Here is a 16,233-nt window from a genome sequence, read left to right as displayed (position 1 = left end):
ACAGGCTATAGATAAAGATTTTCGCGAGGCTTTAGATAATAAATTGGCCGCACCAAAAAAATCAAAATGATAATGTTTTAAACGTCTCGAGCATTTAAACAGAGAACAAATCGAAGCAGCAGCCTTTATATACAACAAATTTAAGCTAAATATAAATTTTAAAAAAAAAAGGAGTTCCAAAAAATCAAAAACAGCTACTCTTCTATATTTCTGATATTTGGTGATCATACAACTACTAAATCACAAACCACATCCCACCTTCATTTCATTATACATTACAGAAGAACATAAATTTATAGATGGGTAGCCGATCAAAGTTTTATGATATACCTGGTACACATACACCACATAATCACAATGATTCTACTCCTTTATTAAGACGTCGTCGTGACTCGTCATATTTTAGACGTTCTTCTAAAGGCGGTCTTGAACAACAAACACAACAGCAATCATTAGATGATGATAAAGATGAGATTAATAGTGATAAATTAGGTACTTTTAATGGTGTTTTTGTACCCACAGCTTTAAATGTTTTATCAATTTTAATGTTTCTAAGATTTGGTTTCATCTTGGGACAAATGGGTATATTGGGGTCTTTTTTACTTTTAATCATGTCATATTTTATTGATCTTATGACTACACTTTCAATTTCTGCTATTTCAACAAATGGGACTGTTAGAGGTGGTGGTGCTTATTATATGGTTTCAAGATCATTAGGTCCTGAATTTGGTGGATCTATTGGGCTAGTTTTCTATATTGGACAGGTTTTAAATTCTGGTTTAAATGTTGTTGGTTTTATTGAACCATTATTGGCAAATTTAGGACAGGAAAATGGATTAATGTTTCAACTACTTCCTGAAGGTTATTGGTGGGAATTTCTATATTCTACATCATTATTGTTCATATGTATCTGTGTTGCATTAGTTGGCTCTCAATTAGTGTCTAAAGCTGGATTTTTGTTGTTTTTCTTGTTATTAACTGCAACAATTTCAATTCCAATTTCTGCACTCTTCGTTAAGCCATTCTATGTTCCAGAATTTGATTTATTTTACTCTGGCTTATCATGGAATACTTTTAAAGAAAATTTATACCCACACTTCACAAAAGGTGCAGCTGGTTCATTGTTAAAGGGTAAAGAAACATTTAATGATCTTTTTGGTATCTTTTTCCCTGCTACTGCTGGTATATTCGCTGGTGCAAGTATGTCTGGTGATTTAAGAAAACCATCAAAATCCATTCCAAAAGGTACTTTATGGGGTTTACTTCTAACATTTATTTGTTACGGTTTAGTCATTTTATCTTTAGGTGCAGCGGTCCCAAGAGAATTATTACATAGGGATATTCAAATCATTCAAACAGTTAATCTTTCAAGTGCATTAGTTCTCTTAGGTGAATTTTCAACATCTTTATTTTCTGTCATTGTGGGTATTGTTGGTGCTGCTAATGTTCTACAAGCTATTGCTAAAGATGCTATATTTCCGGGGTTAAATATTTTCAGTAAAGTTGATAAGAACTCAAATAATCCTATCAATGCTATTTTATTCACTTGGTTATTATGTCAATTATGTCTTTTTGCTAATGTTAACCAAATTGCAACATACATTACAATGGCATTTTTGATGACTTTTATTGTTACGAATTTAGCTTGTTTCCTATTGAAAATCGCATCAGCTCCAAATTTTAGACCTTCATTTAGATTTTTTGATTGGCATACAGCATTTGTTGGTGGTATTGCATGTGCTATCGCAATGTTCATTGTTGATGGTATTTCTGCCACTATTGTTGTTATCTTTTTAATTGGATTGTTCTTGTTCATTCATTATATTTGTCCTCCAAAACCTTGGGGTGATGTTTCACAAAGTTTAATTTATCATCAAGTAAGAAAATACTTGTTGAGATTGAGACAAGATAATGTAAAATACTGGAGACCTCAAATTTTATTATTAGTGGATAGTCCTAGAAGTTCATGGAACTTGATTCATTTCTGTAATCATTTGAAGAAAGGTGGTCTTTATATATTAGGCCATGTTATCGTGAGTGAAAGTTTTCAAACCAATTTTTCAGAATTCAAAGAACAACAAAATGCATGGATCAAATTACGTGATTTGAGTAAAATTAAAGCATTTGTTCAAATTGGATTAGGTCCTACTCTACCATGGGGTGTTAGAAATGTGTTTTTAGGATCAGGTCTTGGTGGTATGAAACCTAATATTACAGTTTTAGGGTTCTTTGATATGTTGAAGCATTATCCAAAGACTGATAAACACCTTAAATCACAACAAGGTAAACCACATACGGGACATAATGTTGTTAATATTGAAAGTTTACCAACTGATAAGTGTCGTAATGAGAAAAGAGTCTCAATTCAAAATTGGGTTCAAATATTAGAAGATTTGATTTTGATGCAAGCAAATGTTGCTGTTGCTAAAGGTTTTGAAAATATGGAAATGCCTACAGGAAAACAACATAGATTAAGTTACTACAATAGAGATTTTATTGATTTATATCCAATTCAAATGACCGCTGAAGTTTTTGATAAAAATGGTGAAAAATCAGCATCAACTACAAACTTTGATACATATACTTTGATTCTTCAACTTGGTGCAATTCTAACTACAGTTCCAAATTGGAAAAAAACACATAGATTAAGAATTGTTGTTTTTGTAGAGGATAGGGCTGATACTGATAATGAAAGACAAAGGGTTCAATCATTAATTGAGGTTTTAAGAATTCGTGCAGAAATTCTTGTTGTTTGCTTAGCTGATTTTAAAGTTTATAATACAATTGTTAAAGGAGGAGATGCAAATTTATCACAGATTGATTCAGTCTTAGACAATGAAGATTGGTGGAATGAATTGAAAGGTGCAAGAGAAAATGAACGTCAAACTAGATTTAATATACCTTCAATATCTATTGCAGCACCTTATATTACTGATAATCATGGTTTACAAAACAAAAAATATAAACTTTCTAAACTTCAAAAAATGGGATTATCATTCAGTATGACTACCAATAGATTGTTTAATGAAGATATTCATAGAGCTGCTGCTGATACAGATTCTGAAGATGATTCAGATTATGAAAGTTATACCAGTGAATCAGAATTTGGTAATAACAGTTCAAATTTTGATCAACTGAGAAGAGTCAGAACAGAACAACCATACAAAACACCAAGTGCATCTAATTCTACAACTTCATTGGGAAGTCATCTTAACGTTCCAAAGAAAGGTCAAACTGATCAAGCTAGACATATTGATAGAATGCCATCTTCATCTTCAACATTAAACCTTGCTTTACAATCTGCAAAGAAAAATAAAAGACCAAATTTTTCATCTGAGAAAGTTCCACGTTCAAAAGTCATTGATGATGCTACCGGTGATGAACCTTCTATTGTTGTTTTACCAGATCAAAAACAAAAGAAGGGGAAACATATTCCATATATTCCTAAAGCATCATATAATTCTGGTTCAAATCAAGAGCCAACTTATGGATCAACTAATCTTAAAGAACCAGTTTCTCCCACAACTTACCCAAACGCAATTGAAGATGAAAATGAAGAAGAAGAAGAAGGTCTTGATATTAATAATTTGTCATTCAATGATTTACCGGCCAAAGCACAACATTTGATTTTGAATGATTTAATGAAAACAATTTCAAAAAATGTTCCAGTTATCTTTTCTACTTTACCTGCACCAGTTATCGGGACACACTATAGTGAGGAAGATTGTAAAGAGTATTTGGAAAATTTACAAGTTTGGTGTGATGATTTACCACCAATCTTTTTGATAAATTCTCAATCCATGACTGTTACTACTGCTTTATGATTTATATATAAAGTTGTCGTAACTTCTCTATGCACATATATTAATGAAATATTTTTTTAGACTTTAAATTTGGATCGTAGCTTATCAAATATCACATCAATACCTTTTGGAATGCAAAAGCTAGATAAAAAGCTGCTGCTTCCTTTTCGTCGCCTTCAACACCATAACTACCATCAGATCTTCTCATACCTTCGACCAATCTTGGATTTAATTTTTTAAACCAAGTTGGAATTTCTTCCTTATAAAGATCTAAGAAAGGTTTTTTGTATGTTAATTCAAGACCAAATTCATCAGCTAAAGATCTTAATGATTCAAATGGAACAACATATTCTGGAACATTATCAATGGCATCTTTTAAGAAATAAGTATATCTTTGACCAAAAGCTGGACGAAATTCACCATTACGAGGTGGTTCATTATCGAAAGTCACTGAATAAATAGAATTACCAAATGATTTTTCACCTGGTTGCATTTTAGAAATTCTTTCTTTAATAAAATCTGAACTTGGAATTGTACCAATGAAAATACCACCAGGTCTTAATGAACGAGAAACATTTTCTAATAAGGTTCTAGCCTTCATTTCTGTTTCAAAAGCGTAATGCATACAAAATTGCATAGAGACGATATCCACATCAAGTTGAACATGAGGATGATCATTCAAAATGTATGGTAATGGTTGACCGAAACAATCACCTGTAATGAATGTAGATTGAAAACCAGCTTCATTATTTTTATAACGTTTGATTGCTTCAACAATAGATGCATTTGAAATATCTATACCAATATATTCCGAGATTTTAGCCTGATCCCATTTGTTTATATCACCACCTTTACCACAACCTAAATCCAAAGTTCTCCAACCTGGTTGAGCATAATTACCAATCAAGATGTATTTGATAACATTATTGAAATTTCTCAATTTAATAATTGGCGATAAATTTCTTCTGGAACGTTTAGCTACATAGGCTCTTTGATTATAATGCTGTCTAACAATTTGATCCAAATTTTCATTTCTCCTATTTTGTTCTTCTCTTTCTCTATTATGTTGTTCTTCATATCTTTCTCTTTCTTGTCTTGCTCTATATCTTTGATCATCAACTCCTCCTCTTCCACCGGGTCTTCTAAGTTTTTGAGGTGGACCATCCGTATTAGATTCTGTAGGTGGAGCAGTTATAGGCTCTGAGTTTGCATTATGAACCATGTTGTAATCTTCCACCTTCATCCATGCTGGTCTTTCATTAGGATCTTTAGCAGTCTTTTTGGCCCATGGTGGAGGAGCTGGGGAACCTCGACTTACTGAAGGAGAAGCTGACCTTGTATCACCACCTCTGCGACGGGATGAGAATCCAGATGGTTGAGCAGCTGGTACAGCTCTTTTTCTTATTTTATTAGGATTTTCTGGTGCTTTGTCCTTTGGCTTATCGGATTCTGTTGTTTGATCTTGAGTTTCTGAAGCTGTAGTATCCTTGGTTTCAGCGGATGTGGTTGAGTTTGAGCTTTGAGGCTCTTCAAATTTCGGCAGTTCTTGTTCTTCAGCAGACATTTTCAATTGATTCTTCTTTCAAAGTATCACCCAATTCGTAACAGTGTTGAAATTTGATGACTTTAATAATTTGCTAATGGAAGTTGAGCTCTTTTGATGAAGTACGCGAAAATCATTTGGTGAAGTTTTTCCAAAAAGTAAATTTGCGTCAAAAAAGACCATCGATCGTAGAAACTTCACCAGCATAAAGCAGCTTTTCAGTGGGAAGAACAGCATCTTGTGAGCTTTGGAACTCAGTCAAGAGCCACTGCTTTGGAAAGGTTAGTTTGGACATTTGGAACACAATTTTAACGGTCTTCCAATACTAAAATGAATAGATACAACAACAGCCGCCCTGGAGGATACGGTGCTAGAGGACGTGGAGGGTATAGCAGAGGCTACGAGAACCAGTCCAGATACCAGGATAGAGACAGAGACAGAGCTTGGAACAGGGACAGAGACAGGTATGAGAGAAATATAGGGAGAGAGAACGTCCCTGTGAGACAGGATGTTCAAGTTCAACATGAAGTGAAGACAACAACAGACTCTGAGAAACAGTCACAAAATGGTGAAGCACCCAAAGAGGATCAGGCTAATTCAGATGATGTAAAGAAGCAAGAAAGACTTAAGAAATTACAAGCCTGGAAGAAGAAACAAGAAGAGAGAAAGAAGCAACAAGAAAGTGCCACCAAAACTGCACCATCTGCAGCTATATCGCCTTCACCATCAACAACTGAAATACCCAAAAAGCCATTACTCAAAACAAAAAGTCTGACATCAGCAAAACCTAAAATGAAATTTGGACTTGGTAAAACTACTAAGAAGAACAATCTATTTGCAGATTCTGATGAAGAAAATGACACACCACAGAAACGTTCTGTTTTCATTCCAAAAGCCACTAATGATGATCATGATGATGATAATGATACGCATATGGTAGATGCTGATGATGGACATTACCAAGATCAGGCTAATAAGGCTGATGAAGATGAAGATGATCCATTAGACGCATTCATGAGGAAAATTGAAGGTGTAGAAGAAGATGATGATGATAAACCAAAAACTAAACAAGGTGAAAATGGAGGACCAACTCTGGATGATGAAGATAATAATGATGAAGTAGGCCAGTATGAATTTAATGATGATGATGAAGCAGGTGAATTATTGAGAAAATTGAAAACTAAAAAAAGTAAAAATTTACATATTCCAAAATATAATTTAAAAGAAATGGAAAAATTTCCTAAAAACTTTCTTGTTCAACTTGAATCTATAGATCCTGATGAAGTTATTAATTTTAGAGTTATGAATAACATTTTTATCAATAATAAATCAATTTCACCAGTTATGAATTTCTATCACTTTGGTTTAGATGCACAAACGCTAAACGTTATCAATAATGAACTATCTTTTGATAATCCAACAGCTATTCAATCTCAAACAATTCCAGCAATTATGTCAGGTAAAGATGTTATTGGTATCGGTAGAACTGGTTCTGGTAAAACCATGTGTTTCCTTTTGAGTATGCTAAAGCATATTAAACAACAAAGACCTTTAGCAAATGGTGAAACAGGTCCATTAGGTTTGATCTTGTCTCCAACAAGAGAATTGGCATTACAGATTTTTGATGCTTGTCAAGTTTTTTTGAAAAATACAAATTTAAAAGCAATTTGTTGTACTGGTGGTTCTGAATTAAATAAACAAATTAATGAAATTAAAAAAGGTATAGAAATTGTTGTTGCAACACCTGGACGTTTTATCGATTTATTAACATTAAATAATGGTAAACTTTTGAAAACAGATAGAATAACTTTTGTTACCTTAGATGAAGCTGATAGATTATTTGATTTGGGATTTGAACCACAAATTAATCAAACTATGAAAACTATTCGTCCTGATAAGCAATGTGTTTTATTTTCAGCTACATTCCCTTCAAAATTACAACAATTTGCAGTTAAGATTTTGAAGAAACCAATCATTATTACAGTGGGTAATAAACAAGTTGTTAATGAGACTATTACACAACAAGCTAAATTATTTGATGATGAAAATGATAAATTTAATCACTTGTTGAATCTTTTGGGTAAACAAGGAGACCAAAAAACAATCATATTTTGTGATTCTCAAATTCAAGTAAATTTCATGAATAGAAGATTAGTTGAAAAGGGTTATTCACCAGTTCCTATCCATGCAGGTTTACCATCGCATGAAAGAACTGCAAATTTATCAAATTTTAGAAAACAATCAAATATATTGATTTGTACAGAAGTTTTATCTAGGGGTTTAGATGTTCCAGATGTTAATCTTGTTATATTATATAATGCTGCTAGAACTTTTGCACAATATGTTCATACAACAGGTAGAACTGCAAGAGGTAATACTAAAGGTACAGCAATATCATTATTATCCAAAGGTGAAGATACACAAGCTTATATTTTGTATAAATGTATGGTTGAAGATGAAATTCCAACTGATATTAAAGATTTAGCTATAAGTTTTGAAAAAGAATTGAAAGAAGGTAAAAAGAAAATTAGTAGTGGATTTGGTGGTAAAGGTCTTGATCATCTTGATAAATTAAGAGATGAAACTGAAAAATCTGAACGTAAAAAATATGGTGAAGATGAAACTAAAAAGAATGTTAAAGAAAATGGTAGTGATGACAATGAGTTTAATGGGAATGACAATACAAATGAAGATGATGAAATTGATTCAAGTTCAGATTTGAATTTAGATATTATTTATAATTCAAAAATTGATGGATCAGCACCTGATAGTGGGTTATATAATGCAAGAATTAATATTAATGATTTACCACAAAGTGTTCGTTGGCATGCAACAAATAATGCATCATTATCTAAAATTACTGAAGAAACATCAACTTCTATTACATACAAGGGTCGTTATTATCCAGAAGGTCAACAACCAAAAGAAAATGAAGAAGCAAAATTATATTTATTAGTTGAAGGTTCAAAAGATTATGAAGTTGCAGAAGCTGTTGAGCAATTGAAACAATTATTCATGGGTGGATTAAAATCTAAATCAAATGAACAAAACGGTAAATTCTCTTTATAGAATGGATAATCTCAATATATAAATGTATTTTATTAAATGATATAAATTTCTATAAAACAATAAAACAACTGTATACCATTATATGATAATCATATAATACTTGGAATTAAATTGGAGAAAAACTATGATTCCATATATTATTTTCTCTATAGTAACAAAACAATTTAAGCAACACTAACGATATGAATGCAAACTTTAAACCTAACAATAGTAGGGGTATCTAAATTAATAATGTAAAAAAAACCTGATGGAATGCTTTATATAATCTTATAATGCTGATTACATTCATGATATCATCATAGTACATTCCATATGAACTAAACCTTCTTTTTAAAAAAACCCAAAACTCATCACACGTATATAAATTAAAATTAAAGAAAACAAGGATAAATGTAATTAAAATAACACAGTCAATAAATCAATGAACTATTTGTTTAATCATAAACCAAACCTTTAGTTTGTCTCATCTGTACAACTTTTTCACTTTCTTCTTTGAGATGTTTTTGATTTGATTTTGATCTTTCTTTATCTAATTTTTGACCTAATTGACCTTGATTATTTGACTTTTGTAAATAACGTTCTTCAGCAGCTTTTGCAGCAGCTTCTTTTGGAGTCAGAACATCAATTATAGGTTCAGATCCATTAGTTAATCTATGTCCACTTGTTGTATTTGATCTAGCTGATTTTGTTGATTTTGAACGATTTCTTGGTGATTGTTTTTCTAATCTACTAACATTTGGCATTTGTCTTTCAGTTTCTGCACTAAAACAATTCCCCATTATGACTTGAGTTTAATTTTGAAGTGAACGTAATGATATGATAAATGTAGGACTCTTTAAGCTAAAGAAACAAATAGTCAACCAGAATAGAATCAATATAATCAACTAATTTTCTAACATTTAATTAAATTTTATTTCTTGGTTCTTTTGTGGCCTAACACGGCTCGGTGATTTCAATTTTTGAAAATACATAAGTTTCGGTTTTCATCGCACAAATTTATTTAAAATAACCGTTATTTTAAACGGTTTATACTGAACTATAATTTAGAATTGAAATTTGAAGTTGTACCTACTTTCCACAATTCCACGGCGTTTGGTGGGAAATTGGAAATCCAAGCGGAATTGTAAATCAAATTATTGCGGGAGAATGTTGAAGTAATGGGCATTGAAAGAAGTCTGTTCTCGAAACTTGAACATTCGGCCGTTGATCAATTGAAGCCTCATAAGAATGCATTGTTTTGTTACTTTCAGCTAAAGGGTTTAGTTATATAAAATATTTCAACCTGCTTGGACAATTGATCATTAGTGGTAGTCTGCGAGATCAATGTATAATTAGGTTCTATGTATAACTTTACGAGCACCTGAATACATTTGATTGTAGTCTCTTACATGACGTTGTGTAACACTTTATAATGAATTAACAGATCCTCTGCTTCTTATATGTTATCAATATTAGACAAAAATAAAAGCTAATTTGAAATATACTCTTACTTCAAAGTTGATGCTGGTAGATATTAGGTGTTGATATAATTGTTGGGTCAACTTTTTAATTCATGACAGCATAACAAAATGGATATAGTCGTACATCACTTGAAACAATTTGATTGCACAGCTGAGCTTATAGAATACATAGTATGTTTTTGAGCAGTATCGAACAACTATATTGGTTATTATCTAGATTTTTTGTTGTCTTGATATTAATCTCTTCTATTCATGCATCGACCCACGATGTTAATTAATGTCAAAACAGATCCTAGATAATACTGTAAGTACACCCGCTGCATCCAGTAGTCAGTCAAATCCTAATTCATAGCTATATGAGCAGTACGTCAATATAATTCATAGATCTCAGCTGAGTGAAGCGTTCAATTATTCCATGATGATATCTCACCTTATTATTTGAACATAATTCGCGGACGTAACTTATACCCATAAATTTACTTCATTGCACTAATATTAATATATCACCTAAATTACTTCCGAAGGTAGCTATAAATATAAATTGAATATATATTTTACAGTAAAAAGGTTAAATAGAGACTAGTCTCTTAACTAGACCATTAAAATTTGATATAAACGTTTGTGATCAATTGTTATATACTTTTGTGTAATTAATCACTAGTTCCGAGGGTTGGAAAATAATTTTTATTTAACCGTTCACCAAACCACAAAACCACAAAAAAAACACATTTCCGATGAATTCAATGAGAACCATAAAACTATGAACTTTAAAGTTGAAGTATACATAACGTAGCGTTTATTATGCATCAGCTGTAAACTTTATAACATTAATAGCTTCCTTCTAGCAAAAAGGACCAGCGTAAATTGTGGCACAGGGTTTCATTAAATTTAATTTTACCGACCCTCGGAATTCAAAAGTATTTCTGTCATGATTTGCGGGCAAACCAATAATATAGCTAAAGTAGTAAGTATAACTAGATCTACTGACTTTATATGATATGTATAACGAATATAATTAATCTGTATTATAACTTTATATATAATTCTATTTACATGAATTTCTATGATACAATTTGGTATTAATGGGAATGAAACATAACTTAATAAATCAATAAATAACCTTTTTTTAATTCTATAGCTTAGTAATTTAATAATTTGATGATCTAATTGAATTAAATTGAATTAATTCAACATTTGAATCATCAATATTATCTAAATCTTTGAATAATTTTGAAGTTATAACCCCATTTTGAGAATTTGATTTTAATCTTGAATATTGAGTTAAATCACGACAAAATTCACCATATTTTTTAAAAACTTGAGCAAATAATAAAGGTCTTGATTCAATTTGTGAATTTGCAGTTGCATCTCTAATTGCAGCCCAATCAGCATTTGCTATATATGAACTACCTTCTAAATCACTAAATTTTAATAAATCATACCAACTTTCTAAAATTTCAGATTCTGAAACTTTAACAGACCCAAGAGATTTTAAATAAATTCTTCTTGAAACTTGAGATTTTTTTATATTATAAATATCATAAGCTTGATATAATGAATCAATTGTTGATTTTGTTTTCCAAATACCAATTTTAGAAATAATAATATTGAAAAAAGGTTCATCAATTGGTTTAATATCATTATAAATTGAAATAATTTCTTTTAATTTTAATAACCCATTTGAAGGATCTTGAGAATAATGTTGGAAAAATAAATCAAAAAATGTATTATTTAATGATGATGAAATACCATGATGAATATTTCTACCATAAAATTTTGTAGCAGCAGTCCAATCATTCAAAACATTATCAAAAGTTGAAGGATTTGAATTATATAAATTTTCTAAATATGTCTTAACAGCAGAAACTTGTAAAGTTAAATGATATGGCATTTCTTTATTTATAGCTTTATTAAAGAAAGAATTTGCCACAATTGGATTTTGACAATCACCAATAAAACTTAAATGAGCTTCAATAATATAAGGTAAATTTGATTTATTAACATCATCACATAAAGTTGAAAATAATTCTAAAGCTAAATCATTTTCATTAGCAGCTAAACAAGTTCTAATCATACCAATTGATAAATTTGGATGTAAATTTGAAGTTAATTTTAATGATTGATCAAATAAACTTTTAACATCTTGGAAACTTGAACCAGCTTCATACATTAAAGGTAAAAGCACACCAACAACTTTTGGATTTAAGAAGACATCACGAACAGATTCAACTTGAACACATGATGACCAAACACCAATAGCTTCTTGACTTAAATGTAATTCTTTTAAAGAAGTTAATAAATGCATAGCACCAGTATCATTTATTCTTGAAGTACCATCCAAGATATCATTTGTAATTTCTCTAAGACAATTTTTAACATAAGTTTCCATATCTTTCAAAAAAGATCTTGAATCGTAATCAGGTTTTTTAGCTAATCTTGTTAATTGGAAACGATTTGCTCTTAAACCATTATGTAACAGATGAATTAATTTTGATAAATGATGAGCTTTAAAATCTGGTGTACCTTTTAATTCTTTATATAAAGTGAATCCAGTTTGAGCATTTTCCCAAATAAAAGCTTGACCACCTTTTGTATTGAAAGAAGCAGTTTGATTAACAACATCATCAAAAGCATTTAATTGATTAAACCAAGGAGATTTTGGATCATTACCTTGATTATTTCTTTGATAAGAATTTTTTTTGGAATTTGATTTTTTATTATAAGGTTTATTTGAATCAATAGATGATTGATCTTGATTTTTTAAAGCTGCAACATCTTTAATAGTTTTAGTGAAACTAAAGTTGTTATTATTATTGTTGTTGTTGGTATTATTATTAATTTCTTGAGAAGTTGATCTTTCTAAAGCAATAGAATTAAACCTTATTGAATGATTTAAAGAATTTCTAGCATTTGAAACCACTTGATTTGCAATTCTTGTCTTTAAGACGTTTGATTGAGTAATTCTAAACATGATTGAATAATGAATATATAATTCTTTGAATATTGAATGATATGAATATTATAACCTTTATATATATATATGAAAGTATAGCCCTTTTGTTAAACGAAAGATAAACTTTTTTGTTGGATTTTATATATTCTTTATATCAATTTGAGAACTTAACAATAGTATAACGGTTTACCCAATATTTATAGAAATGAACAGGACACCGATACCAACTCCTGATTAATTTATAATTTCTTTCAGGGCTTTGTGACACAAAAAATAACCTGATGTTTATTAAAATTATGAATCTGATGATGGTTTTACACCGTATGACTTTTAAAAAAATTGGCCACTGAAAAAATAGTTTTTTGTTAGGGCCAGTGCGATGGGTAAACAATAAACAACAAGAAAATGATTGTTATTTGGTTGATGAAGCGTGTTTATTGGGTAATGGATAATATAGTGTTATTCTCCTTGCTTAAAGGATTAAAATGGTGTTTTCAGTGATTTAAAAGTGTTGATTTTGAGTATTTCCATAACACTTTCAATCTTTCAATCAGTCATTTCTTTTAAAATTAAATTTGTGGGTGAACTGAAATTGAAAATTATAAAAATAATTGAAAATAAAAGTGCATTCATCAAGATTCGAATGGGTGTTGATTTTAAAATAAATTAATTTGCCACCCTCCGGATTCGAATGGATGACTATTTCCCCAAAACGTTTTTGAGTTCAACATTTGTTTATACTTTTAAAACTAAACTTTATAACTTTAACTTATACAACACCATTAATTAATGCAAAGATATAGACTAAATCTATACAATACAATCCAATCAACAACCATCAGATCACTCCATAACATGACAAATTTTAATAAAAATCCATATGGTATTAATGATCATAATTCCAAAAAGGAATATGATGAATATATAACCAAAACATTAATTCAAAATGAAGAAAATTTAAATTCATTAACTCATCCAGGTTGTAAACCTCAATTGAAATATGAAGGTATTAATCCAATCCCAGATGCAAAACCTACCACTGATAAAGTTTTCTTTTTTGATATAGATAATTGTTTATATCCAAGATCTACAAAGATTCATGATGTTATGCAAGAATATATTCATGATTATTTTGTTCGTACTTTAAGTATCACAGATGATGAAGCTTATAAATTACACCAAGATTATTATAAGACTTATGGATTAGCTATTCAAGGTTTAGTTAAGTTTCATAAGATTGATGCATTAGAATATAATAGAAAAGTTGATGATGCTTTACCTTTACAAAATATTTTAAAACCTGATTTAAAATTAAGACAATTGATCTTGGACTTGAAAAAAACAGGTAAAATTGATAGATTATGGTTATTTACAAATGCTTATAAAAACCATGCAAAGAGAGTTATTTCATTATTAGGTATTGGTGATTTATTTGATGGATTAACATATTGTGATTATAGTGAAACATCATTAATTTGTAAACCAATGGAGTCAAGTTTCGAGAAGGCAATGAAAGAAGCAAATGTTTCAAATCCACAAAATTGTTATTTTGTTGATGATTCAAATTCAAATATTGAAACTTCTATTAAATTAGGTTTTAAAAAAAATATATTATTATTAGAAACTGATGATGATTTAGTTAAAAGAAAAGTCGAGGGAAGTATTATAATTAAAAATATTTTGGAATTAAGAGATGTTGTACCTGAATTATTCCAGTAAAACATACATAATAAACAAGCTACTTCAATTCAACATGATAGATTCATATATATTCATTATAAATTATATTATTATATTATATTATCACTTTCACTTAATAAAGTAGTTATAAGTAACAACAATGATTTAAAACTAGCTTGATCTGAATTTTTAAAACTTGTTGTAATTTTATTCCTTAATTTATTTAATTCATTATTAATAATTTTTAATTCAGATTTTAATTCTAAATCAATATTTTGATTTGAAAAAATTTTAAATAAACAAATAAATTCTTTACTTAATTCATTATACTGAAAAGAATCAGGGTCTTTATTATTTAAATCAACTAATTTGGATATAATATAATCATATAATATGAATTGAAATTCATTATCATCTGATGTGAATTCAATCTTGATTAATTCTGTAGGATCTTTATAATTCCCCAAAAAGACATTCAAACAAATATTTTTCTTTAATCTTGATAAAACTAAGAAATTTTCATCTAATACTTCAACAAATCTTAAGAATAATTTTAATTCATTAGTTAAATTAAACCAAATTTCCAAGATATTATTAAAATTTAAAATAGTTTTGGGGGATCTAACTTTTTCATTATAATATTTCCATTTTATAATTTGTAATAATAGAGAATTAATCTCTGTGAATTCACCATTAATATAAAATTTCTGATCCATGATTATCAAACCAATGATTTTAATGATTAATTCAAATTTATCAGGGGAATAATCACTTAATAAAACTTTGGAAACTAAGAATTTAAATTTTAAAATTAATAAATTTATAGATTGTAATGTTAACATTGGATTTAATTTTAAATCATTATTTGTAATTTTTTTGTGTGGTAATGCACCACCAATTTTGTTCATAAATTCTTGAATATCTTGAATTGATACATTTTGTTCTAAAGATTTATTAATCTTGGATATTTCTTGTTGAATAATATCAATATTTAATTCATTAAAAATATCAAATTTATTATTTTCATCATCATCATTTGTAAGTAATTGTCGTATTCCTGGTATTAAATCAATTTCTAATGGGATATCATCATCACCTAAAGGTTTTGTATATATTGGTTCTTTCCAAAATTGGAAATCTTTTAAATTTTCAATATTTTTAGATAAATATTCAATATAACCTAAATCATTTTTTGCTTGAGGATTATTTAATTGTGAACAAACCATAGATTCAGGAGTTTCATTATTTAATTCATTTATAGCTTGAGTTTGATCATCCATGTGTAATTTTTGTAAAGAATCTGATTTTTTCAATATATTTAAATTTTCATTATTATTTTTAAGTAAATTTAATTTTGGTTTTGGTGGTAATTTTAATTTTTTATTTTGATTATTTGATTTATTTTCAAAAAAATTTGATCTCTTGTTTGTTAATTTTGCTATTGATTGAGTTTTACCACCTGATAATAAAGTTAAAGGATCTAAATCATTATCACTTTCACTATCATCAATTTCACTTTCATAACCATTCTCTTTACCAACTGATTTCTTAGGTGGTGATGGTGAAGGTGTAACGACTGATTCTTTCATTGTTGTTCTAGGCTTGGTTGCCCTATTTCTCATAATTTCCAGTATGTTACCCATGTTGATGATAGTTTTGTTAGCTAAGTGAAATATAAGTTTAAATTGATCTAATTATTTTCAGTTTATAATATATTTTCAATCG

General features: G+C 29.2%; 7 protein-coding genes across 7 annotated transcripts; 3 read left to right on the top strand and 4 right to left on the bottom strand.

Annotated features, from left to right (window-relative positions):
* Positions 1-299: 299 nt before the first annotated feature.
* VHC1 (Vhc1p) lies at positions 300-3,824 on the top strand (the record flags this gene model as incomplete). Its single annotated transcript, XM_011279319.1, has 1 exon — positions 300-3,824. The coding sequence occupies one exon, from the start codon at positions 300-302 to the stop codon at positions 3,822-3,824; it is 3,525 nt and encodes a 1,174-aa protein (XP_011277621.1).
* A 91-nt stretch (positions 3,825-3,915) lies between these two features.
* ABD1 (mRNA (guanine-N7)-methyltransferase) lies at positions 3,916-5,367 on the bottom strand (the record flags this gene model as incomplete). The annotated part of the gene is made up of 1 exon (XM_011279318.1): positions 3,916-5,367. One exon carries the CDS (start codon positions 5,365-5,367, stop codon positions 3,916-3,918), a length of 1,452 nt encoding a protein of 483 aa, XP_011277620.1.
* Positions 5,368-5,676: 309 nt separating this feature from the next.
* On the top strand, positions 5,677-8,415 carry PRP5 (DEAD-box RNA helicase PRP5; the record flags this gene model as incomplete). The annotated part of the gene is made up of 1 exon (XM_011279317.1): positions 5,677-8,415. The coding sequence occupies one exon, from the start codon at positions 5,677-5,679 to the stop codon at positions 8,413-8,415; it is 2,739 nt and encodes a 912-aa protein (XP_011277619.1).
* A 434-nt stretch (positions 8,416-8,849) lies between these two features.
* Positions 8,850-9,194, bottom strand: BN7_92 (uncharacterized protein; the record flags this gene model as incomplete). The annotated part of the gene is made up of 1 exon (XM_011279316.1): positions 8,850-9,194. The coding sequence occupies one exon, from the start codon at positions 9,192-9,194 to the stop codon at positions 8,850-8,852; it is 345 nt and encodes a 114-aa protein (XP_011277618.1).
* Positions 9,195-11,022: 1,828 nt separating this feature from the next.
* BN7_91 (uncharacterized protein) lies at positions 11,023-12,846 on the bottom strand (the record flags this gene model as incomplete). The annotated part of the gene is made up of 1 exon (XM_011279315.1): positions 11,023-12,846. The coding sequence occupies one exon, from the start codon at positions 12,844-12,846 to the stop codon at positions 11,023-11,025; it is 1,824 nt and encodes a 607-aa protein (XP_011277617.1).
* Positions 12,847-13,617: 771 nt separating this feature from the next.
* BN7_90 (uncharacterized protein) lies at positions 13,618-14,547 on the top strand (the record flags this gene model as incomplete). The annotated part of the gene is made up of 1 exon (XM_011279314.1): positions 13,618-14,547. One exon carries the CDS (start codon positions 13,618-13,620, stop codon positions 14,545-14,547), a length of 930 nt encoding a protein of 309 aa, XP_011277616.1.
* A 71-nt stretch (positions 14,548-14,618) lies between these two features.
* BN7_89 (uncharacterized protein) lies at positions 14,619-16,151 on the bottom strand (the record flags this gene model as incomplete). The annotated part of the gene is made up of 1 exon (XM_011279313.1): positions 14,619-16,151. One exon carries the CDS (start codon positions 16,149-16,151, stop codon positions 14,619-14,621), a length of 1,533 nt encoding a protein of 510 aa, XP_011277615.1.
* Between the last annotated feature and the right edge of the window lie 82 nt (positions 16,152-16,233).

The sequence above is a fragment of the Wickerhamomyces ciferrii genome, contig 00001 (assembly GCF_000313485.1).
Source record: "Wickerhamomyces ciferrii WGS project CAIF00000000 data, strain NRRL Y-1031 F-60-10, contig 00001, whole genome shotgun sequence".
NCBI lineage: Eukaryota > Fungi > Ascomycota > Saccharomycetes > Phaffomycetales > Wickerhamomycetaceae > Hansenula > Hansenula ciferrii.
The sequence above is the reverse complement of the archived record's forward strand: the minus strand, read 5'-3'. Positions and strand labels throughout refer to the sequence as shown.